Here is an 18,415-nt window from a genome sequence, read left to right as displayed (position 1 = left end):
GAAAGAGAAGGTCTGCTTTCTCAAGTCATGTCTCTTGAAGGAGAAATCTTTAACAGGCCTTCTCTGTGTGTCTGAGTCTGGAGGAAATATTTTGTTCTAGCTAGGCATTGCCTGAGGCAGGGATGGGCTTCAAAACTTTCAGCAACAGGTTCTCTGCCTGGTTGTTGGGTGCTTGGTTGCCATGGTGGGCATGGCCTAGTTGGTCTCCTGCACCATGGCGGGGGGGACGGACCATTTTCGCCTTTTCCAGGCTCCGGGGGCTTTCCTCGAGCCTCTGGGAGGGCGAAAACCGCCTCCCCTGGCAGTGGTGGGTTGCCGATGTTTTTACCACCGCTTCCACCGGAGGTGATTTTTTTTTCCTCCAAACCTTCCTCTCTACTATAATCTGTGCTTCTCTCTCAGAAATGCGCTGCCAAATGGGGGAGCAAGTCCGAGGTCTTGACTCTCAGGCGGAGAGTCGACAACAGTTGCTCCAAGATGTGGCCGACTTCCTGCGCCGGAAGGCTGAAGTGGAACAAGAATATTCCAGAGGACTGGAGAAATTGTCGGAACGTTTCTCGGCTAAGATACGTGGCTCCAAGGAGCATCAGAACTTCAGGTTAGAGTCTTTGGATTCTTCAGGGGGGGAAGGGTGGACAGGTGTTGAGAAGGACCTTCCTCAGAGATAACTTGAGGGTGATGATTGCGTGGGAAGAAGCTGAAAAAAAAAAAAAGGTTTAGAGACATTATTGAACAGGTCAAGAGTTTGACCCTGGGAGCTTTCCTGGCAAGGTTTTTCCTGGCGTCCATTTTGTGTGTAAGTCAGTGCAATGGCGATTATATGTATCTTATTATACCTCCGCATACCTCCCAACGGCCGATAAGATCACACAGGCCTTCTCCAGGTGCCGTCGACCAGACAATGTCGTCTGGCGACCCCCCGGGGGAGGGCCTTCTCTGTAGCCGCTCCGACCCTATGGAACGATCTACCCCCCCAGAGATCCGGACCCTTCCCACTCTCTCGGCCTTCCGAAAGGCTACTAAAACCTGGCTATTCCGGCAAGCCTAGGGCTGTTGACCTCATGAATGAGGTCCAGTCCCGCCTAGATTGAGTGTATGAAGTGATCTTTTAATCTGTTTTTTTTTTTTTATTCTCTCTTTTAATTTTTTATTTTTGGAAATGTATTTCTGTAAGCCGCCCGGAGTCCTTTGGGATTGGGCGGCCTATAAATTTATTAAATACTTAATTATATCTAAGAGACATTTAGACATTTTTAGACATTTTATTAAGATTTATAGGCCGCCCTTCTCCCTGAGGAGACTCAGGGCGGCTTACAATCACAGGGAAAGGGGTGCAATACCAAAAGACAAACAGTGAGTGAACAAAATAAAATAATAAAACACAACTTGCATTCAACAGTCAACACTCGGGCGGGTAAATTAAGAACCTATCCCCAGGCCTGCTGGGAGAGCCAGATCTTAAGGGCCGTGCGGAAGGTCTGGATGGTGGTGAGGGTACGAATCTCGACGGGGAGATCGTTCCACAGGGTCGGAGCTGCAACAGAAAAGGCTCTCCTCCGTGTAGTCGCCAGTCGACATTGACTGGCAGATGGGATCCGGAGGAGGCCCAGTCTGTGCGATCTAATCGGTCGGAGGGAGGTAATCGGCAGAAGGCGGTCTCTCACATTACAGCAAGTAACTATACAGGAAGAAGTAGAAAGTTCATTGGTTGGTAACCAGTAATCCTGCACTTGGAGGCAACCGTTGTTGGAATGTTCCTTATTAGCCCAGTTTCCTCTCAGTGTGCTTAGGTTCACGCTATCATGCCTCATCCCCACCCCTTCTCCTTTTTGTTAGAAAACTGATTAATCTTTCCCAGCCTTCCAATCTCTTGGGAGAGCTAGAGATATGGGATGCACATAATCCCTCTGACCTTTTACCCATTCTTCAGTCAATACCGCAGTTCAGTTTTAGTGGAGCATGTTTCATAACCTGTGAATCAGTGTCATACTACTGATAGAAAACTCCTGGGGTCGGGGACCCTTCTGTTAGGAATATTTCATAAAGAAAATTGAAAGTACAACAACATATATTGACATATATTTTACGCAACAGCATATGAAAGCAAAGATTTATTTTAAAAAAAAAACCTACCAAAAATATCCCTGGATACTTGAAGGGTAATAGTCAGGAGAACAGATTGAAGCAGATGCTTGTAACTAAGTGCAGTGCAAATACAGAATAAAACATTGATTAATACTTTAACATAATTATGGTATAATTGATTGGAATATCATAATATATAAGAAGGATTTCCAAATGGAAAGGTCCACATTATATAATATTAATCTGTATTCATTTGCCTACCTTAGGCAAGAAAGCCAGGTGAGTGACACTTTTTAAAAAAAAAAAAATATTTCTGGAGGTGGCCAGCCGTGGAGAAAACACCTGATGGGATGGTAGATGAAGGAAAGGTGGGTTGCTGATGGGAGTTAAGTCTGAATATATACATCATCTGCAACTAAATTTGTGTGACACTGACTCTATATCAGTGGTGGGATTCAGCCAGTTTGCACCTATTCGGGAGAACCGGTTCTTAACTTTCCAAGAGGTTGTAATAATTTAATTGTAATTTAATAAATTTATATGCCGCCCAATTCCGTAGGACTCTGGGCGGCTTACAAAAACAAGACTAAAAGATAAAAAGTTAAAAATAGGGAGAGAGGAAAACAAATTTAAAAGCAACGCACCATACACTCAATCTTGGTGGGGCCGGACCTCATTCGTTTAAAGAACCGGTTGTTGGAAGAAATCTCCTTTTGTTTTTTTCCACTTCACAGGGCTAATCCTGTAAGGAAGGCAGGAAGGAAACATTCTAGTGTTGTTTCTAGCCTAATCTTTATTGACCTGCTTACAGAAACTGCATCTCCGGTTAACCCTTATTACCATTGTCACAGCTAAGGCGAAGCGCCCATCGACCTGAGTAATGTTGAGTTGGCCATGCCCACATGGTCACATGACCACTAAGCCCCGCCTACCCACCTGGTCATTAAGACAGAGAACCGGTTGTTAAATTATTTGAATCCCACCACTGCTCTATATTATATTCAACAATTTATCCCGGAGGATATAAATGCTTTATGTTATGACTAGGTTGAAAGGCAATTTGGTCTAGTGCAGTGTTTCTCAACCATGGCAACTTGAAGATGTCCGGACTTCAACTCCCAGAATTCCCCAGCCAGCAATCTCTGGCTGGGGAATTCTGGGAGTTGAAGTCCGGACATCTTCAAGTTGCCAAGGTTGAGAAACACTGGTCTAGTGTTAAGGCACCAGGATAGAAACAGAGAGATCTTGAGTTCTATTCCTGCCTTAGGTATAAAAGCCACCTGAGTGGCCTTCAGCCAGTCACTTTCTCTCATCTCTAGGAAGCAGGCAATGGCAGCCCACTTCTGAAAAATCTTGCTAAGAAAACTGCAGGAACTGATCCAGGAAGTCTCCACGAATCAGACATAATTAAATATAGAAGGGGGAAAAAATGACTAGGTTACCTCACCAGCAATACTTGGTTTGATGTACGAGTGCAATGTCAGCACACAAACAGCATCTCTCCTCCTTCTGAGGAAAAAACATGTAGATGCAGAGTTCTGATAATTGATATGAACATAGAAGTTGAGCAGCAGGAAAAGTGAAAAATCCCTAAATTTTCTTTCTAAGTTTCGTAACAATTATCAGGCGTGTTTGATTTCTTTTTTCTGTGTATGCAGTACTTTCATCTTAAGGTATCTTTGGTGTAACTGGGTGGAACACAACATAGCAGTCACGTTAGGCTATAGCCATGTTGTGAACTAGGTCCAAATGGCTTAGGAATGGTCACAGTTGGCACACTAAATGTGGTTGTGCAAACAAACGCCTTGCCACTGTTACAACCATGGAGAGGCAGCTTAGGATCTCCCCGGAGATGGGTTCCTACCAGTTCGTACCTATTCGATAGAACCGGTTCGTCAAATCTACCTAACCGGTTAGAAGAGGTTCCACCAGTGGACCCGGAAAGCAGGCCACACCTACAGAAGAGGTTCCAACATTTTTTGAAACCCACCACTGGTCCTTGGATAGGATTATTCTACACTATCATGCTCCTATTTATAAAACTCAGTGCCTCTGTGAAAGGTAAGGATGACTCCTGCGTTTGTGGTGCAATCAGAACATTGCGTGTGTTGAAGTTGTTTTAACGCAAACCAAAGATGCCTTTTAAAAAACAAGTTTACATCCTATTCTTATGCCTGCCAGTGCTGTGTGTGAGGTAATTTAAGGTGGTTCTGACAAGTGTCGTCGGCATCTTCATATCCGGTCACATGGGTGGCAAGCCACTCCAATCCGGTCACATGGGCGGCAAGCCACTCCCATCCGGTCACATGGGCGGCAAGCCACTCCCAAAAAGGAGGCCACACCCACAGAGTAGGTTCGAACAATTTTTGAAACCCACCACTGGATCTCCCCCACCCAGCAGACCTCCTCTTTCAGAGGTAATACAAACTGATCTAGAATAGGCTAACCACAATTCCAGAGCTCAGTTGCTTCCCGCAGTTTTCCCACCTTGTGGGTGGTGATAGTTAATTTTAGACAGTTGGCCTTCATCCAGCACATTGGCCAGACTTGGCCAAGACCAGTTTCAGGTACTCATTACTTCCTTGGAGTAAAATGGTGGAGAACAATAAAACCAATATATCGCAAATAAGGAAGAGCGGTGAAAGATGATAAAAGCTAAGGATGCAGACACTGTGTGTTGTTCCTGCAGTCAAAGATTAAAGGGCTTCCTTCTTTACATGCAGGAAGGACCAGAATCTCCCTTCACCTTTGAACTGCTGGTATACAATCCTCAACCAGACACGGCAGGCAAGCCGGGATCATGGAGCACTGAGTGAAATCTACACTGGGCATTTGGTGCTTCGGTTGGTGCACATCAGCGAGGATGTGGGGCGATTGGCCCGGAAAGTAAGTGCTTTGGAGTAAGACCAAGGTGGATTCCATCCTCACGTCATCTTGATAATGTCTATCAAAGTTAGATTTTGTACAGGGCTTGAACAATAGGCCTCTTCTTTGTAGCCTATACTATCCTTTCGCCTTGCCCTCGCTGGAATCACCCTTTGCCATCAAGCCAGTTATTATTCCTGATTGAAAAGTTGGAGGAGGGGTGTTGGATTTTAAGGTATTATGATTGTACATGTATACTGCTATTTTTTTCTTTTTTATGTATATTGAAATGGAATTATAAATACCATCAACACAAAAGGGAGTTTGCTCAGAAGTTGAAATACCCCAAGTGAATTAGAGGAAGAGTGGGAAGCAGAGGAGAGAAGAAAGATAGGAAGAGAGGGATAGGAGAGAGGGTGAGGGGGGAAGATGAGGTGTATAAGGAGGAGTGGTAAGGGGAGAGAGGAGAAGGAGAAAGGAAGGGGAAGTAGAGTAGAAAATGATGGAGGGAAGACAGGATGTAGAAGAGTGGGAAGCAGAGGAGAGAAGAAAGATAGGAAGAGAGGGACAGGAGAGAGGGTGATGGGGGAAGATGAGGTGTATAAGGAGGAGTGGAACGAGGAGAGAGGAGAAGGAGAAAGGAAGGGGAAGTAGAGTAGAAAATGATGGAGGGAAGACAGGATGTAGAAGAGTGGGAAGCAGAGGAGAGAAGAAAGATAGGAAGAGAGCGACAGGAGAGAGGGTGAGGGGGGAAGATGAGGTGTATAAGGAGGTGTGGTAAGGGGGGAGAGGAGAAGGAGAAAGGAAGGGGAAGTAGAGTAGAAAATGATGGAGGGAAGACAGGATGTAGAAAGCGGGAGGAGAGAGGGGGAAGAAAGTGTCGGATAAGGTATAAATATGGTGTATGGAGAGCAGAAGAGCCAATAACTGGGTTTTTTTTTCCTTTTTTTTTTCTTTGGTAGTTGATGGTAAGATGAATTGATGTAATTACTTAATAATACAACATGATATTGACTATGTAATAGTATACATGTGATTATATGCTATGAAAATGGAAAATAAAAAAACTTTCTATAAAAAAAAAAGAAAAGGGAAAATGGACAAAATGAAGAGTTTTTATGGCTCTCTAGCATCTGTATGAGAATATTTTCCCTAGTCGCCACCTGATCAGTTCAGAAGTTGGCTAATGTTTCTGTGACTGTTGAGTAATCATGGGAAATGTTTTCTCAGATCCGGTTCTTACCTGGCAGAGCAGTGATTGTGAAGTACCAGCACCAAATGTGATGGGTGTTGTGTATGAGGGGCATGAAGAATGGGCTCAAATACTCTGAGCCCAATGTGCTATTTCTATTTAGTATCTCCTGGTGATCTCTGTAGGAAGCCCCATTCTACTTGTAATTTCCTCCGAGTTTTATATCGTGCTCACCAAAGGTTCAAAATGGTCATGCACAGTAATTTCCAAGTTTTTATTTGGAGCTCTTACACTAAACTACCTTCTAGAATGATCCTCCTGATCTGAAAACAATGTGCTCACAAATTCACAGTTTGCAAGCCTCCCCTTTGTCAATGTCTCACATTTTTTTAAATTATTTAAGTCTTACTTACAGGCAAAGAAGCTGAGAAGGACAGTAAATGAACATTTTGCCATTTAAAAAGTATAAGGTGGTTTTCAGCACTTGCTGCCTTAAGCCAAGCATTTGCCTCCCTATATGAGAACATTATAATTAAGAACACTCCAAGAGAAGAAAATTGAATGGCCAGGCTCCCATGCTCCCATTAAGTGTACCACAAAAGAGATCTGTCCTCTTACACCAGTGGTCTCCAACCTTGGCAACTTTAAGACCTGTGGACTTCAACTCTCAGACTTCCTCAGCCAGCTTTAAAGTTGCCAAGGTTGGAGACCACTGTCTTACACGATTCAGTTATGTCTATCTGCAATCCTTGGTTGATCCAGTGGGATTGTTAAGAAGGCATTAGCTCTGCTAGGTAAATCAGGCCGGGAAACCGATTTGTGTGACCCTACATTATAGCAGTTAGACTTATATACCGCTTCATAGGGCTTTCAGCCCTCTTTAAGCGGTTTACAGAGTCAGCATATTGCCCCCAACAACAATCCGGGTCCTCATTTTACCCACCTCGGAAGGAGGGAAGGCTGAGTCAACCCTGAGCTGGTGAGATTTGAACAGCCGAACTGCAGTCTGCTGAAGTAGCCTGCAGTGCTGCATTTAACCACTGCGCCACCTCGGCTCTATTATATATATTATATATTATATTCAACAATTTATCCTGGAAGTTACAAATACTTTATCCAAGAGATACTAGAATTCTATTTTACAGATACCGGTGCTGTGAAAACTGAGAACCAGGTTGATGTAGTGATTAAGGCATTAGCTTAGAAACCGGGAAACTGAGTGCTCCATTCCCACCTGAGGTTCAAAGCCAGCTGAGTGACTTTGGGCCAGTCACTCTCTCTCAGAAGTAGGCAATGGCGAACCACCTCCAAAATCTTGCCAAATAAACTGCAAGGACTTGTGCCGGCAGTTACCAGGAGTTAAAAATTGACTCGAAGAGCTGTAAGGAGGACATTGGACATTTTACCTTCGGTTGTTAACAATTTACAATTCTCTGACCATAGGAAGCATGCAAAACGAAGGTTTGGTGGGGTTTTTTTTGTGATAAGTTACCGTATTTTTCGTAGTATAAGACGCACCTTCCCTCCCCAAATGTGGGTCAAAATTTAGGTGCATCTTATAGACCGAATACAGGTTTTTTATGGTGTGTCACATTTTCACCCTCCCCGGCCCCCAGAAGCACTCTGTAATGCTCCGCACGTCCCATTTCTGTCAAAAAACGTGCCTGTTTTTGGGCTCCCAAGCCCTCCATGTGTTGCATTTTCACCCTACTCAGCCCCCAGAAGCACTTTGCAGGCCAAAAATGGGCCCGTTTTTGGCAAAAAAAAAAAAGCCATGTGGAGCACTGCAGAGTGTTTCTGGGGGTCTGGGAAGACAAAAACACGATGCAGGGAGGGCTTGGGAGCCCCAAAATGGACCCAGTTTTGGGCTTCCAATCCCTCTGCGCATTTTTGGTGAAAATGGGGCGTGCGGAGCACTGCAGAGTGCTTCTGGGGGCCAGGGAGGTCGAAAATGCAATGTGTAGAGGCCAAAAACTATTTTTTCTTGTTTTCCTCCTGTAAATTTAGGTGCATCTTATAGTCCAGTGCGTCTTATAGTCCAAAAATATGGCATTTTTGAAGACCTTACTTCTTTTATGTTAGACATGCACCATCAGAAAACAGGAAATAATGTTTTCCTATTACATCTGAATTCACTTGTATTCAACCATTTCTTGCCAGGATAGTCTGTAATTTTATGCAGTGAGAGTCTGAATTGGCCTTTATGTTTTTTTTTAAAGCATGTGTAGGCTGCTTATGCAAATCCTTTGTGTCATTGGAGGGAAGCCAAGAACTGCCTGAGCATTTGAAGCCCTATCCTTTGGTCACTGGAAATCCTTGTTAATCACTGCCATGTTTATGATTATTCTAAAGCATTGCTTGCTGGATTGCAGCTATATTTCTGTAACAACAAGGATTAAATCCTTCCCCCCCCCCCTTAAAAATCAAAGCTGAGATTCTCAGCCTGCTGCAATAACAATGTCTCTGTTTACCCCTACAGTTGAGTAGACTATGTGCAACCCAGGGTGCCCTTTCTTAATCTTTCCTCCCTTTTCCTCCCTGGTCAGAGCAAAGAGATGGAACAACAGATGCAGGATGAGCTCCTGAAGGCAATTTCAGAGTTGCAGATGGTAAGTGGGGAAGGAAGGGTCCCTATCCTGCGTTTGTCATCTCATTTAGTCTCTAACACAGGGGTATCAAACTCAAGGCTGGGGGGCCAGATCTGGCCTGCGGGGGTTCTTAAATCTGGCCCACTGGGCCACCTTGGAAACAGCAAAGGACCAGCCCGCGGTGCCTCTGCTAGCGAAAATGGAGCATCGTTCTCACTGGCAGAGGGTTCCAGGAAGCCCTCACGGAGCTCGCGAGCCCATTTTTGCAGGCAGACTACTCAGGCCTCCATAGGCGTTCCTGACACGAGTGGCGCCGAGCTGACCATGCCCACTCTGGCCACGCCCCCCCCCCAGCCCCACCGAGGTCAAACACAACTTTGATGCGGCCCTCAATGAAATCGAGTTTGACACCCCTGCTCTAACAGGATAGGGCAATAATATAATGACTCAGTCGTTTTACAGCAGTAGACATGGAAGAGTCTTTGTGTTTATTCTAAGACTGAGATGCCGCTTTCCCCAGACTATGCATTTAGGATGGAAGGGGCCATCAAGTCAGAGGTGGGTTCCTACCAGTTCGCACCTATTCGGTAGAACCGGTTCGTCAAATGTACCGAACCGGTTAGAAGAGGTTCCACCAGTGGACCTGGAAAGCAGGCCACACCTACAGAAGAGGTTCCAAAATTTTTTGAAACCCACCACTGGTCCTTGGATATGATTATTCTACACTCTCATGCTCATATTTATAAAATTCAGTGCCTCTGTGAAAGGGAAGGATGACTACTGCGTTTGTGGTGCAATCAGGACATTGCGTGTGTTGAAGTTGTTTTAACGCAAACCAAAGATGCCTTTTAAAAAACAAGTTTACACCATATTCTTATGCAGGCCAGTGCTCTGTGTGAGATAATTTAAGGTGGTTCTGACAAGTGTCGTCGGCATCTTCATGTCCGGTCACATGGGCGGCAAGCCACTCCCATCCGGTCACATGGGCGGCAAGCCACTCCCACAAAGGAGGCCACACCCACAGAGTAGGTTCGAACAATTTTTGAAACCCACCACTGCATCAAGTCCAACTCTTTCCTCCGAGCAGAAATACTCGAAGTATTCCCAACAGATGGCTGTTTAGTGTTGGCTTGAACACCACCATCTCTCTAGGCAACTGATGTTGCTGTCCAAGTGCTCAGGAAGGATTTTCTGATAATTTAGTTGGAAAATCAGTTTTCTTGACATTTAAACCCATAATTTCATATTCTGTTTTTCTGGAATGAGAAAGTACAAGCCTGGCCTCCTTCTTTGTGGCATCCTTTCATACTTTTAAAGAGGGCTGTTATATCCACCCTCCCTTGTTTTTTTCTGGAGACTTAAAAGACCGAACCTCCTTAAATCTTTCTTCCCGATGCTTGGTTTCTAGTTCCCAATCACCTTGATTGCCTTTCTTTGAGCCAGTTTCAATTTTTTTGTTATTGAAATTTTTTGAAAAAAAAACTTTTACAAATGTTTACCTCCCTCCCACAACCATTCCCACCCACCCACCCACCCCCCCGACTTCCCAGAACCAATACAGGGTAAAAATCTTTAACAAAGATATTCTAAAATAAGCTTAAAAATAGTTAGTATCATCTTTCATTTGAGCTTTAACTCCTCTTTGCTAGGTTAACGCTAAACAGATTATATCATTCCTTGTTTCTTCAGTCATAAACTATCTGGAATTTCTTAGTCCCATATTTATTTTGAATATAGTCAATCCATCTTCTCCACTCCAGTTTATATCTCTCATTTGAGTGGTCCTTGAGATATGCTGATATTTTAGCCAGCTCTGCTAGGTTTGTTACTTTCAATGTCCATTCTTGAATAGTAGGCAAATCTTCCTTCTTCCAGTATTGCGCCACCAACAGTCTTGCTGCGGTTATTAAATGCAAAATCAAATTAGTCTCTATAACTGTACAATCAGTAATTATACCTAACAAGAACAACTGAGAGGTGAACTTTATCCTTTTTTAAAGAACATTTTGCATAATCCACCATATTTTTATCCAAAATGCTTTTACCTTTTTACAAGTCCACCATATATGATAGTATGTCGCATCGAGACAATCACATCTCCAGCATTTAGCCAGTTTCAATTTTTATGAATCTTCTTTATTTGTGGTGCCCCAAAATGGATACCGTCCTTGAAATGGGGTCAGATGAAAGCAGAATTCAATAGAGCTGAATAGTTTCTTCTCACGATTTGAAATGTATACTTCTGAAGAGGTCATCTAAAACCGTGGCACGTCAAAACCGCGGTCCACTAAAGCGCGCCCGATTAAAGCGCGTACGTGACATCATCATCAGCGCGACAAGAAAGAAAAAGGGTGCTTTAAAAAGCGCTTTTAAACCAAGCCGATTCACATAAAGGTAAGGGTTAGGGTTAGGTTTAGGGTTACGTTAAGCGTTAGGGTTAGGTTTAGGGTTAGGTTAAGGGTTAGCGTTAGGTTTAGCGTTAGGTTAAGGGTTAGGTTTAGGGTTAGGTTTAGGGTTAGGTTTAGGGTTAGGTTTGGGGGGTTAGGTTTAGATTTACGCGTTAATTTTAAGTTTACCGCTCACAGCGTGCTGTTTTCGTCGCGCTGTGATGACGTCACGTACGCGCTTTCGTCGAGCGCGCTTTAGTCTACCGCGGTTTTGTGGTGGAACCATCTAAAACCACCTTTGCCGTTTTTGTAGCGACATTTTACTGTTGGCTAAAATTCTGCTTGTTTAATCCTCTAACGATTAAGATTTGTCTTTTCTTTCTTAACAAAGTTTGGCAACTTTGAGCCGATCAGCTTTTGTCTATTTGTTAGGCTATGAAGTCATACCAGACGTACCGCATTGATTGCCTGAATGCTGAGGCGAAGCTGCGTGAGGCTGAACGGCAAGAGGAGAAGCGCAGCGGCGGAAAGCATTCAGATCCTAGCGGATCCCCGGGTGGGGCTGGACTTGACAAAACCCCTCGTCGCGCTTCACTTCGGAAGGTGGAGCGCCTCCTGGAAAAGGTAGCTAGAAGATGGGGGTGGGAGTGTTGGAAATTTTGATCATAGATCCAAATGCGACTGGGTCTTTTGGTAAAGATGCTAGTACTGTTCACTGAATATATTAGGACTTGAAGTAAATATGTTTGGTTTGAAACTGTGGGGCTATCATCCTGTTCACACAGCATGCTTAATTGGGGCAGGACAAAAGCCATTTGTATAACATAAACTTGTGTGTATTAACTTTTCAGGTTTTTTTTGTGGGTTCGTGTGTTTTATGAACACATTTGGCTTCTTTTTGGCTCAGTATATTGGGTGAGAAATGTGGAAATATGAGTGCAGCCCGTAAATCTTAATCTTCCCATTTTGAGCTGGAGAGGTTTGGGGAAGAGAGGTCTTCAGTGAATTGTCCTTTGGAAGAGGCAGCTCATTCCAGCTTCAGATTTGGAGCAGGTGTGGGGAGCAAGAGGTGACCAGAGGCTCCTTTTCAAAGGTGCACCAGAGAATCTCCCCACAGAAGGGGGAAGGTTTTGAGAGAACACAGAATGGCTGGCAGTTGAGGCCAACCCAAATCTATGGCCATTTATTACCTTGCAATGATTTGAGCCAGTAAGTTCAGACCACAAACCACTTCCTTTTCTTTTGGTTCTTTCTTCTGCTGCTGGTGGGCTGATATGAAACTTTTGTGACCTTGGTGGAGGCAAGGTTGGTTCCATCTGACAAGGCTGTTTCTAAACAACAAAACCGATAGCAATTAAGAGCCGAGGTGGCGCAGTGGTTAGGGGTGCAGTACTGCAGGCCACTTTTAGCTGACTGTGATCTGCAGCTCAGCGGTTCAAATCTCACCAGGCTCAAGGTCGACTCAGCCTTCCATCCTTCTGAGGTGGGTGAAATGAGGACCCGGATTGTTGGGGGCAAGTTGCTGACTCAATTTGCTAAAAAAAAATTGTAAACCGCTTAGAGAGGGCTGAAAGCCCTATGGAGCGGTATATAAGTCTAATAATAAATAAATAAATAAATAATGAATAATGAATAATGAATAATGAATAATGAATAATAAATAATTAATAATTAATAATTAATAATTAATAAATAATAATAATAATAATAATAATAATAATAATAATAAATAATAAATAATAAATAATAAGTAAATAATAAGTAAATAATAAGTAAATAATAAATAAATAATAAATAAATAATAAATAAATAATAAATAAATAGTAAATAGTAAATAATACATATACATCATACATCATACATCATAATACATCATAATACATCATAATACATCATAATACATCATAATACATCATAATACATAATACATAATAAATAAATAAATAAATAATAAATAAATAAATAAATAAATAAATAAATAAATTGTCTTTAAGGAACACTAACATAGGTTACAAGTCTCCCCTACTAAACACACTGTTGTTCCAACATTCACACAACTCCATTAATCATTTTAGAATGTCAGCGCAAACTGAGCTCATACAGATATTGAGTTTGCCAGAATTCCCTTTATGCCCCTTAGAAATCTGGAAGAGAATCCTAAAGATTCGTCTTCTGTGTAGTCATGGAGAATATATCCGTCTTAAACGTCTTGCATCTAAATGAAGTTCACGTCGTATCTTTGTAGCTTTCCTTCTTGAGCCGGTTACAGATTGGCCTAGATTATATTCCTTGAATCCATTTAGATAGCACTTACTGCCTTTAATTCCTATTGTATGTTTTTTTATTGTTATTTCCCCCCCTAAAATGTTTCAGTTTGTTTTTCAATTGAATTGTACAGCTTAAATGTTGTCTGTAGAAAAAAAATCTGAAGTGATTTATCTTGGCCTGAATTTTTTTTTTTTTAACGCCTCAAAACTTGCCCTTTTAACAATGGAAACAGTGGAATTGTTGGGGTAATGCAAGGCAGACAGGGTATTTGCACTGTTCCTACTCACAGAGGAGTCCTGCATTGCAGGAAATAGGATGAGTATTCCTCAACTTGCAAACAGTTGCTTAACAACCATTTGAAGATAGATTTTTAAAAAAGCTACTTATGAACTGTCCTTGAAGTTATGACTGCCACACACTCCTTTCTGTGGACTGCAAGAGGTGGCACAGTGGCTAGAGTGCAGTACTGCAGGCTACTTCTGCTGATCACCGGCTGCCAGCAGTTTGGCAGATTGAATCTCATCAGGCTCAAGGTTGACTCATCCATCCATCCTTCCGAAGTGGGTAAAATGAGGACCCAGATTGTTGGGGGACAATATGCCGGCTCTGTAAACTGCTTAGAGAGGGCTGCAAAGCAGTGTGAAGCGGTATATAAGTCTAACTGCTATTTCTATTGCTAAGTGCATTTACAACTGGCTGTGGCATCCTGCAGTCGTGTGAAACCAGCAGAAAATGGCAAAAAAAACACCCCACTCATTGGATATGTTAGATTTGGTTAATGATTGTACTCTAATGGTCATAAAACAATCATAAAATCAAGTCCAGTTACGTAGTGCCTTGACTTACGATCACAATGCCTTGCAGTCAAAATTCTGGCCTCCATCGTGGTTGTAAGTCAAACTGTATGAACCATATATAGCAGATCTGGAACCCCAGCATGATATTTATGAATACCGCTCTTCCCACATTTTTTTTCAATCATTTTATATAATCTCCTTACTAAATGACAACTCTGGTGCCTCCGGTGTATCCTCAATATTTCAAATATATCCATCGGTTTAAAAAATGGTTAGGGGAGATCCCCTGCAATAGAATAAGGAGAGAAGGGAAAGGAGAGGAGGAAGGAAGGAAGGAGAGAAGAAAGAGAAGAAAGGGGGGTAGGAAGGAGGGAGGGAAGGAGGGAGGGAAGGAAGGAGGGAAGGAAGGAGAGAAGGAAGGAGGGAAGGAAGGAGGGAAGGAAGGAGAGAAGGAGAGAAGAAAGGAGGGAAGGAAGGAGGGAATGTAGGAGAGAAGGAAGGGGGGAAGGAAGGAGGAAAGGAAGGGGGAAAGGAAGGAGAGAAGGAGAGAAGAAAGGAGGGAAGGAAGGAAGGAGGGAAGGAAGGAGGGAAGGAAGGAGAGTAGGAGAGAAGAAACGAGGGAAGGAAAGAGGGAGGGAGGGAAGAAGAAGTAGGACCGTTGTAAGATAAGATGGATCTATGGGATGGTAAGAAAGCAATTTTCAAGTATATTGTCAACTGTAGGGAAAAAATTGTTATAAATACATATTATTAATAACAGTTATGAGATCATATAATTGTGAATGTATATATGAAATTGATAAAATAAAAAATAACAACAAAAAAAAAGAATTTTATTCTACCAGAACCTACCAGATTTTTCTTGTTATGCAAAAGTTATGGGAAAGTAGAATGCTAGGAGGAAAAAAGTATAATCAAGGGGATTAATGGGAAGGAAGAAATAGTTAGCTGTCACTCCCCAGCTTCGAATAAAGTTGCTGAACAGTTCCTTTGGCTGTTTTCTTCAATGATTTCAGAGATGATCTTTCAGTTTTCTTCAATGATTTCAGAGGTGATCATCTTCTTCCTTCTTGCTCAGTGATTTATCATACAACGGCTGCTGGAATCAGGCTAGGAAGGAGGTTGTTCCCTTTATGAGCAATTGTTGCTACTATTTATCAGGAAAAAAGATGTTTGCAAAAGTACTAAGCTGAGAGAAATGGAGGGAAGAAGGAAGGACAGTCTGGAATGTTAACATAACGATTTCTTGATCTTCGCAGAGACAGGCTAAATTCCTGGAAAGCAAGCTGAAGTGTGCCAAGGCTCGGAATGATTACTTGTTGAATCTACATACCGCTAACTCTGCCATGAGCAACTACTATGTACGCGATGTGGCCGACCTGCTAGATGTGAGTCAATTCTCTCCATGCCCATCAGCAACGTAGGGGTTTGCACTAAGATATCAACTGCCAAGGCTTTGGTTGCCTATATGAATTCCTTCTGTCACTGTTTTTTTTTTTTTTTTGGATTTAATAAATTTTTATTTTAAACACATAAGCACATCAACAAAAACAAACACATAACTTAAAAACAACATAGGAACAATAAGTTCCATCCTATATCATACTGCAATTCCGAATCGGTTTCTTTGCAGTTAGTGTTTTCCCTACTATACATTTCCATCTTGCATTCATAATCTCCTTGTTCGTTATCCATTTTTATGTACAATTCTATATTTATTTATACTTAGCTACTTAAGACCAAATATTATTTACCTATATTATGCTTTATATTTTTACTGTCATTTATTCTCTTACATACAGTTATAGATATACATTCACATAATTATTCTTTTTCTTTGCCATTCTTATATTATTATTATTCCATTTTAAAGCTTATAAGGTATAGTTTAAAATGCTTTGTTTACCATCCTTCGCACCTGGTAAGACACCACCTTGTTTTCTCTTTCTTTTCTTTTCTCCCTCCCTTCCTTCTCTACTTCCTTCCTTCCTCCTCTCCATCCCCTTCTTCCTTCCCTTACCTCTTCCCTACTCCTACCCTTTTTCTTCTCCTTCCTACCTTCTCTCCTTCTCTTTCTTTCTCTTCCTCCCTCCTCTTCTTCTTTTCCTCTCCCTTCCACCCACCTTCCGTTACCTCTTTCTTCTTCCCTTACCTCTCCTCTGTCACTGTTTATGTGAGGGCACAAGTCCATGTATATATCAAATGTATACTGGTCTTCCAGTGCAACTTCGTGGCTTGTCTAAAGTATCCTGCGACCTTCTGTATGGTGGGAATGTTGAAATTGCTCATAGGTTTCATTCACAGAACTATAGTTCCAAACAATTTTGGGAAAAGCAGAGAGTATGCATCAGTATTCAAACTGGAATCAAGACTGTGTGCCAGAAAGTTTGGAGACCACTGTTTTAAAAGATACAGTATAGAGAAGTTAGCTAGTTTCCTGTAACTTGATTTTTTTTTTAAAGACAGTGCCTGCCATATTTTAACAGCTATTTTAATGGGGGCATTCTCCATTTAAAAATGATATAATTTTAACCCTCCATGAGAATGAAAACCTTGAAAAAGATACTGGAGTAATTTCTGCTCGCCAACTGAAATAAGTTTACCATATCTCAGTTATAACATTTTAGATGACTTGTTAGGTGACAACAAAGACTTGGAGTTTTCCGTAGCTCTTTGCTGCACAAGGATATAATTGTCCTAATTAAAATGTAAATTTCTGCTATGAAGCTTCGAGGGCATTCTACTTGGCTGTCTTGTTTCCTGTGCTCCTAAACCATGAAACGTTATAAATTTCTAATCTTGCAATCACAAAATTCCAAATCCTGCAGAATTTATTCCCTTTCTTGCAGAATCTACTGCACACTTTATCGTGGCTTTATTTCTACACTATTATCCATTTCATAACTTGACCTGCCTTTATTTGCACGTCATAGAAAAGATGCACCAACAACAAAAGTTGTGCTTGTTGGGTCATCGTGCAGCTATTGGAAAAGATAGTGGGGATCGGTCAACCGTGGACCCTAATGACCATCAGGCTCATCTGATAACTAATGACATCTTTATCATATGATTGCAGTGTTTTGACCTTGGCTTCCACCTGTCGCTGGGTAAAGTACTGAGGACCTATCTAGCTGCAGAGTCACGGGCCCAGGCATCTTGGCAACAGGGCCTGTGCGCCATTGAAGGGGTGGTTGATGCTTTGGATCCATTGGGAGATAAGTCCAGGATGATGGAGGCCAACCCTGCAGCCTATTGCCCTCCTCTGTCTTTTGACTACCAGCCCCATGAAGGCGACGAGGTGAGAGGATTCCTGGCTGCTTCTTCTTCTACAGGTTTTGCTCTCTGCTCAGGCTGGCCCTTATTATTTCTTTCCTGTACTTTTTCTATCTTCAGGTATCTGAAGTCCGGGCTGAGGGTCCGCTGAGAAATGAACTAGTTTCCCGTTTCCAGCACATCCAGTCTCGCCTCAATTCCATCACCCTGGAGACAGATGAAGTAGGTACCAATAGAGAGAGTGAGGTGCAATTGAAGTGGGGGGGGGGATGGGATGGGCAGGAATTAATTGCAATTTCAAAAAATCAGTTTCGTTAATTTTAGGAACTGCAAAGGAGAAGTGCCTGGAGGGGTGGGGGTGGGGATTCTGGCACTTCTTCCTGCCACTGACTGTCCTGCAGAAGCCTTCCGCTCTACATGGGGCAGCCCTTGAAGAGTATTCGGGGACTTCAACTCGTCCAGAACGCAGCCGCGCGAGCGATTGTGGGTGTATCCACGTTACACCTATCCTCCGCGAGCTGCACTGGTTACCGATCAGTCTCCGGATACGCTTCAAGGTGCTAGTCGTAACTTATAAAGCCCTTCATGGTATTGGATCTGGGTACTTGAGAGACCGCCTGCTGCCAATTACCTCCCACAGACCCATTAGATCTCACAGGGTCGGCCTCCTCCGGGTGCCATCTACCAGCCAATGCCATCTGGCTATTACCCGGGGGAGGGCCTTCTCTGTGGCAGCTCCGGCCCTCTGGAATGAACTCCCCGCAGGGATCCGGACCCTCACCTCTCTCCAGGCCTTCCGAAAAGCCGTCAAAACCTGGCTTTGCCGGCAGGCCTGGGGGTGATGAGTTCCCTCCCCTCTCGACATGTATGGTTGTGCAACTGTTGTTTACTTTTATTATTTGTATTTTGTTTTTTATGTTCCCCTTTTTCCCCCTTGAATTGTTCGCCCGGAGAAGGGCG

At 42.8% G+C, this 18,415-nt stretch overlaps 1 protein-coding gene across 2 annotated transcripts in view; it reads left to right on the top strand.

The window, feature by feature from the left end:
• The window catches only part of ARHGAP4 (Rho GTPase activating protein 4), a 70,907-nt gene that overhangs the window by 22,969 nt on the left and 29,523 nt on the right, over positions 1 to 18,415 (top strand). For both annotated transcript variants that reach the window (XM_087710891.1, XM_087710889.1), the window contains exons 2-8: positions 403 to 598; positions 4,809 to 4,971; positions 8,689 to 8,751; positions 11,550 to 11,741; positions 15,442 to 15,570; positions 17,259 to 17,480; positions 17,576 to 17,677. In XM_087710891.1, the coding sequence (XP_087567017.1) occupies positions 403 to 598; positions 4,809 to 4,971; positions 8,689 to 8,751; positions 11,550 to 11,741; positions 15,442 to 15,570; positions 17,259 to 17,480; positions 17,576 to 17,677 (1,067 nt within the window). The remainder of the gene's footprint in view (positions 1 to 402; positions 599 to 4,808; positions 4,972 to 8,688; positions 8,752 to 11,549; positions 11,742 to 15,441; positions 15,571 to 17,258; positions 17,481 to 17,575; positions 17,678 to 18,415) is intronic.

The sequence above is a fragment of the Thamnophis sirtalis genome, unplaced genomic scaffold, assembly GCF_051295495.1.
Source record: "Thamnophis sirtalis isolate CommonGarterSnake01/CBP01778 unplaced genomic scaffold, rThaSir2_p1.2 scaffold_3, whole genome shotgun sequence".
In the NCBI taxonomy this organism is placed as follows: Eukaryota; Metazoa; Chordata; class Lepidosauria; order Squamata; family Natricidae; genus Thamnophis; species Thamnophis sirtalis.
This window is presented reverse-complemented; position numbering and strand designations above follow the sequence as displayed.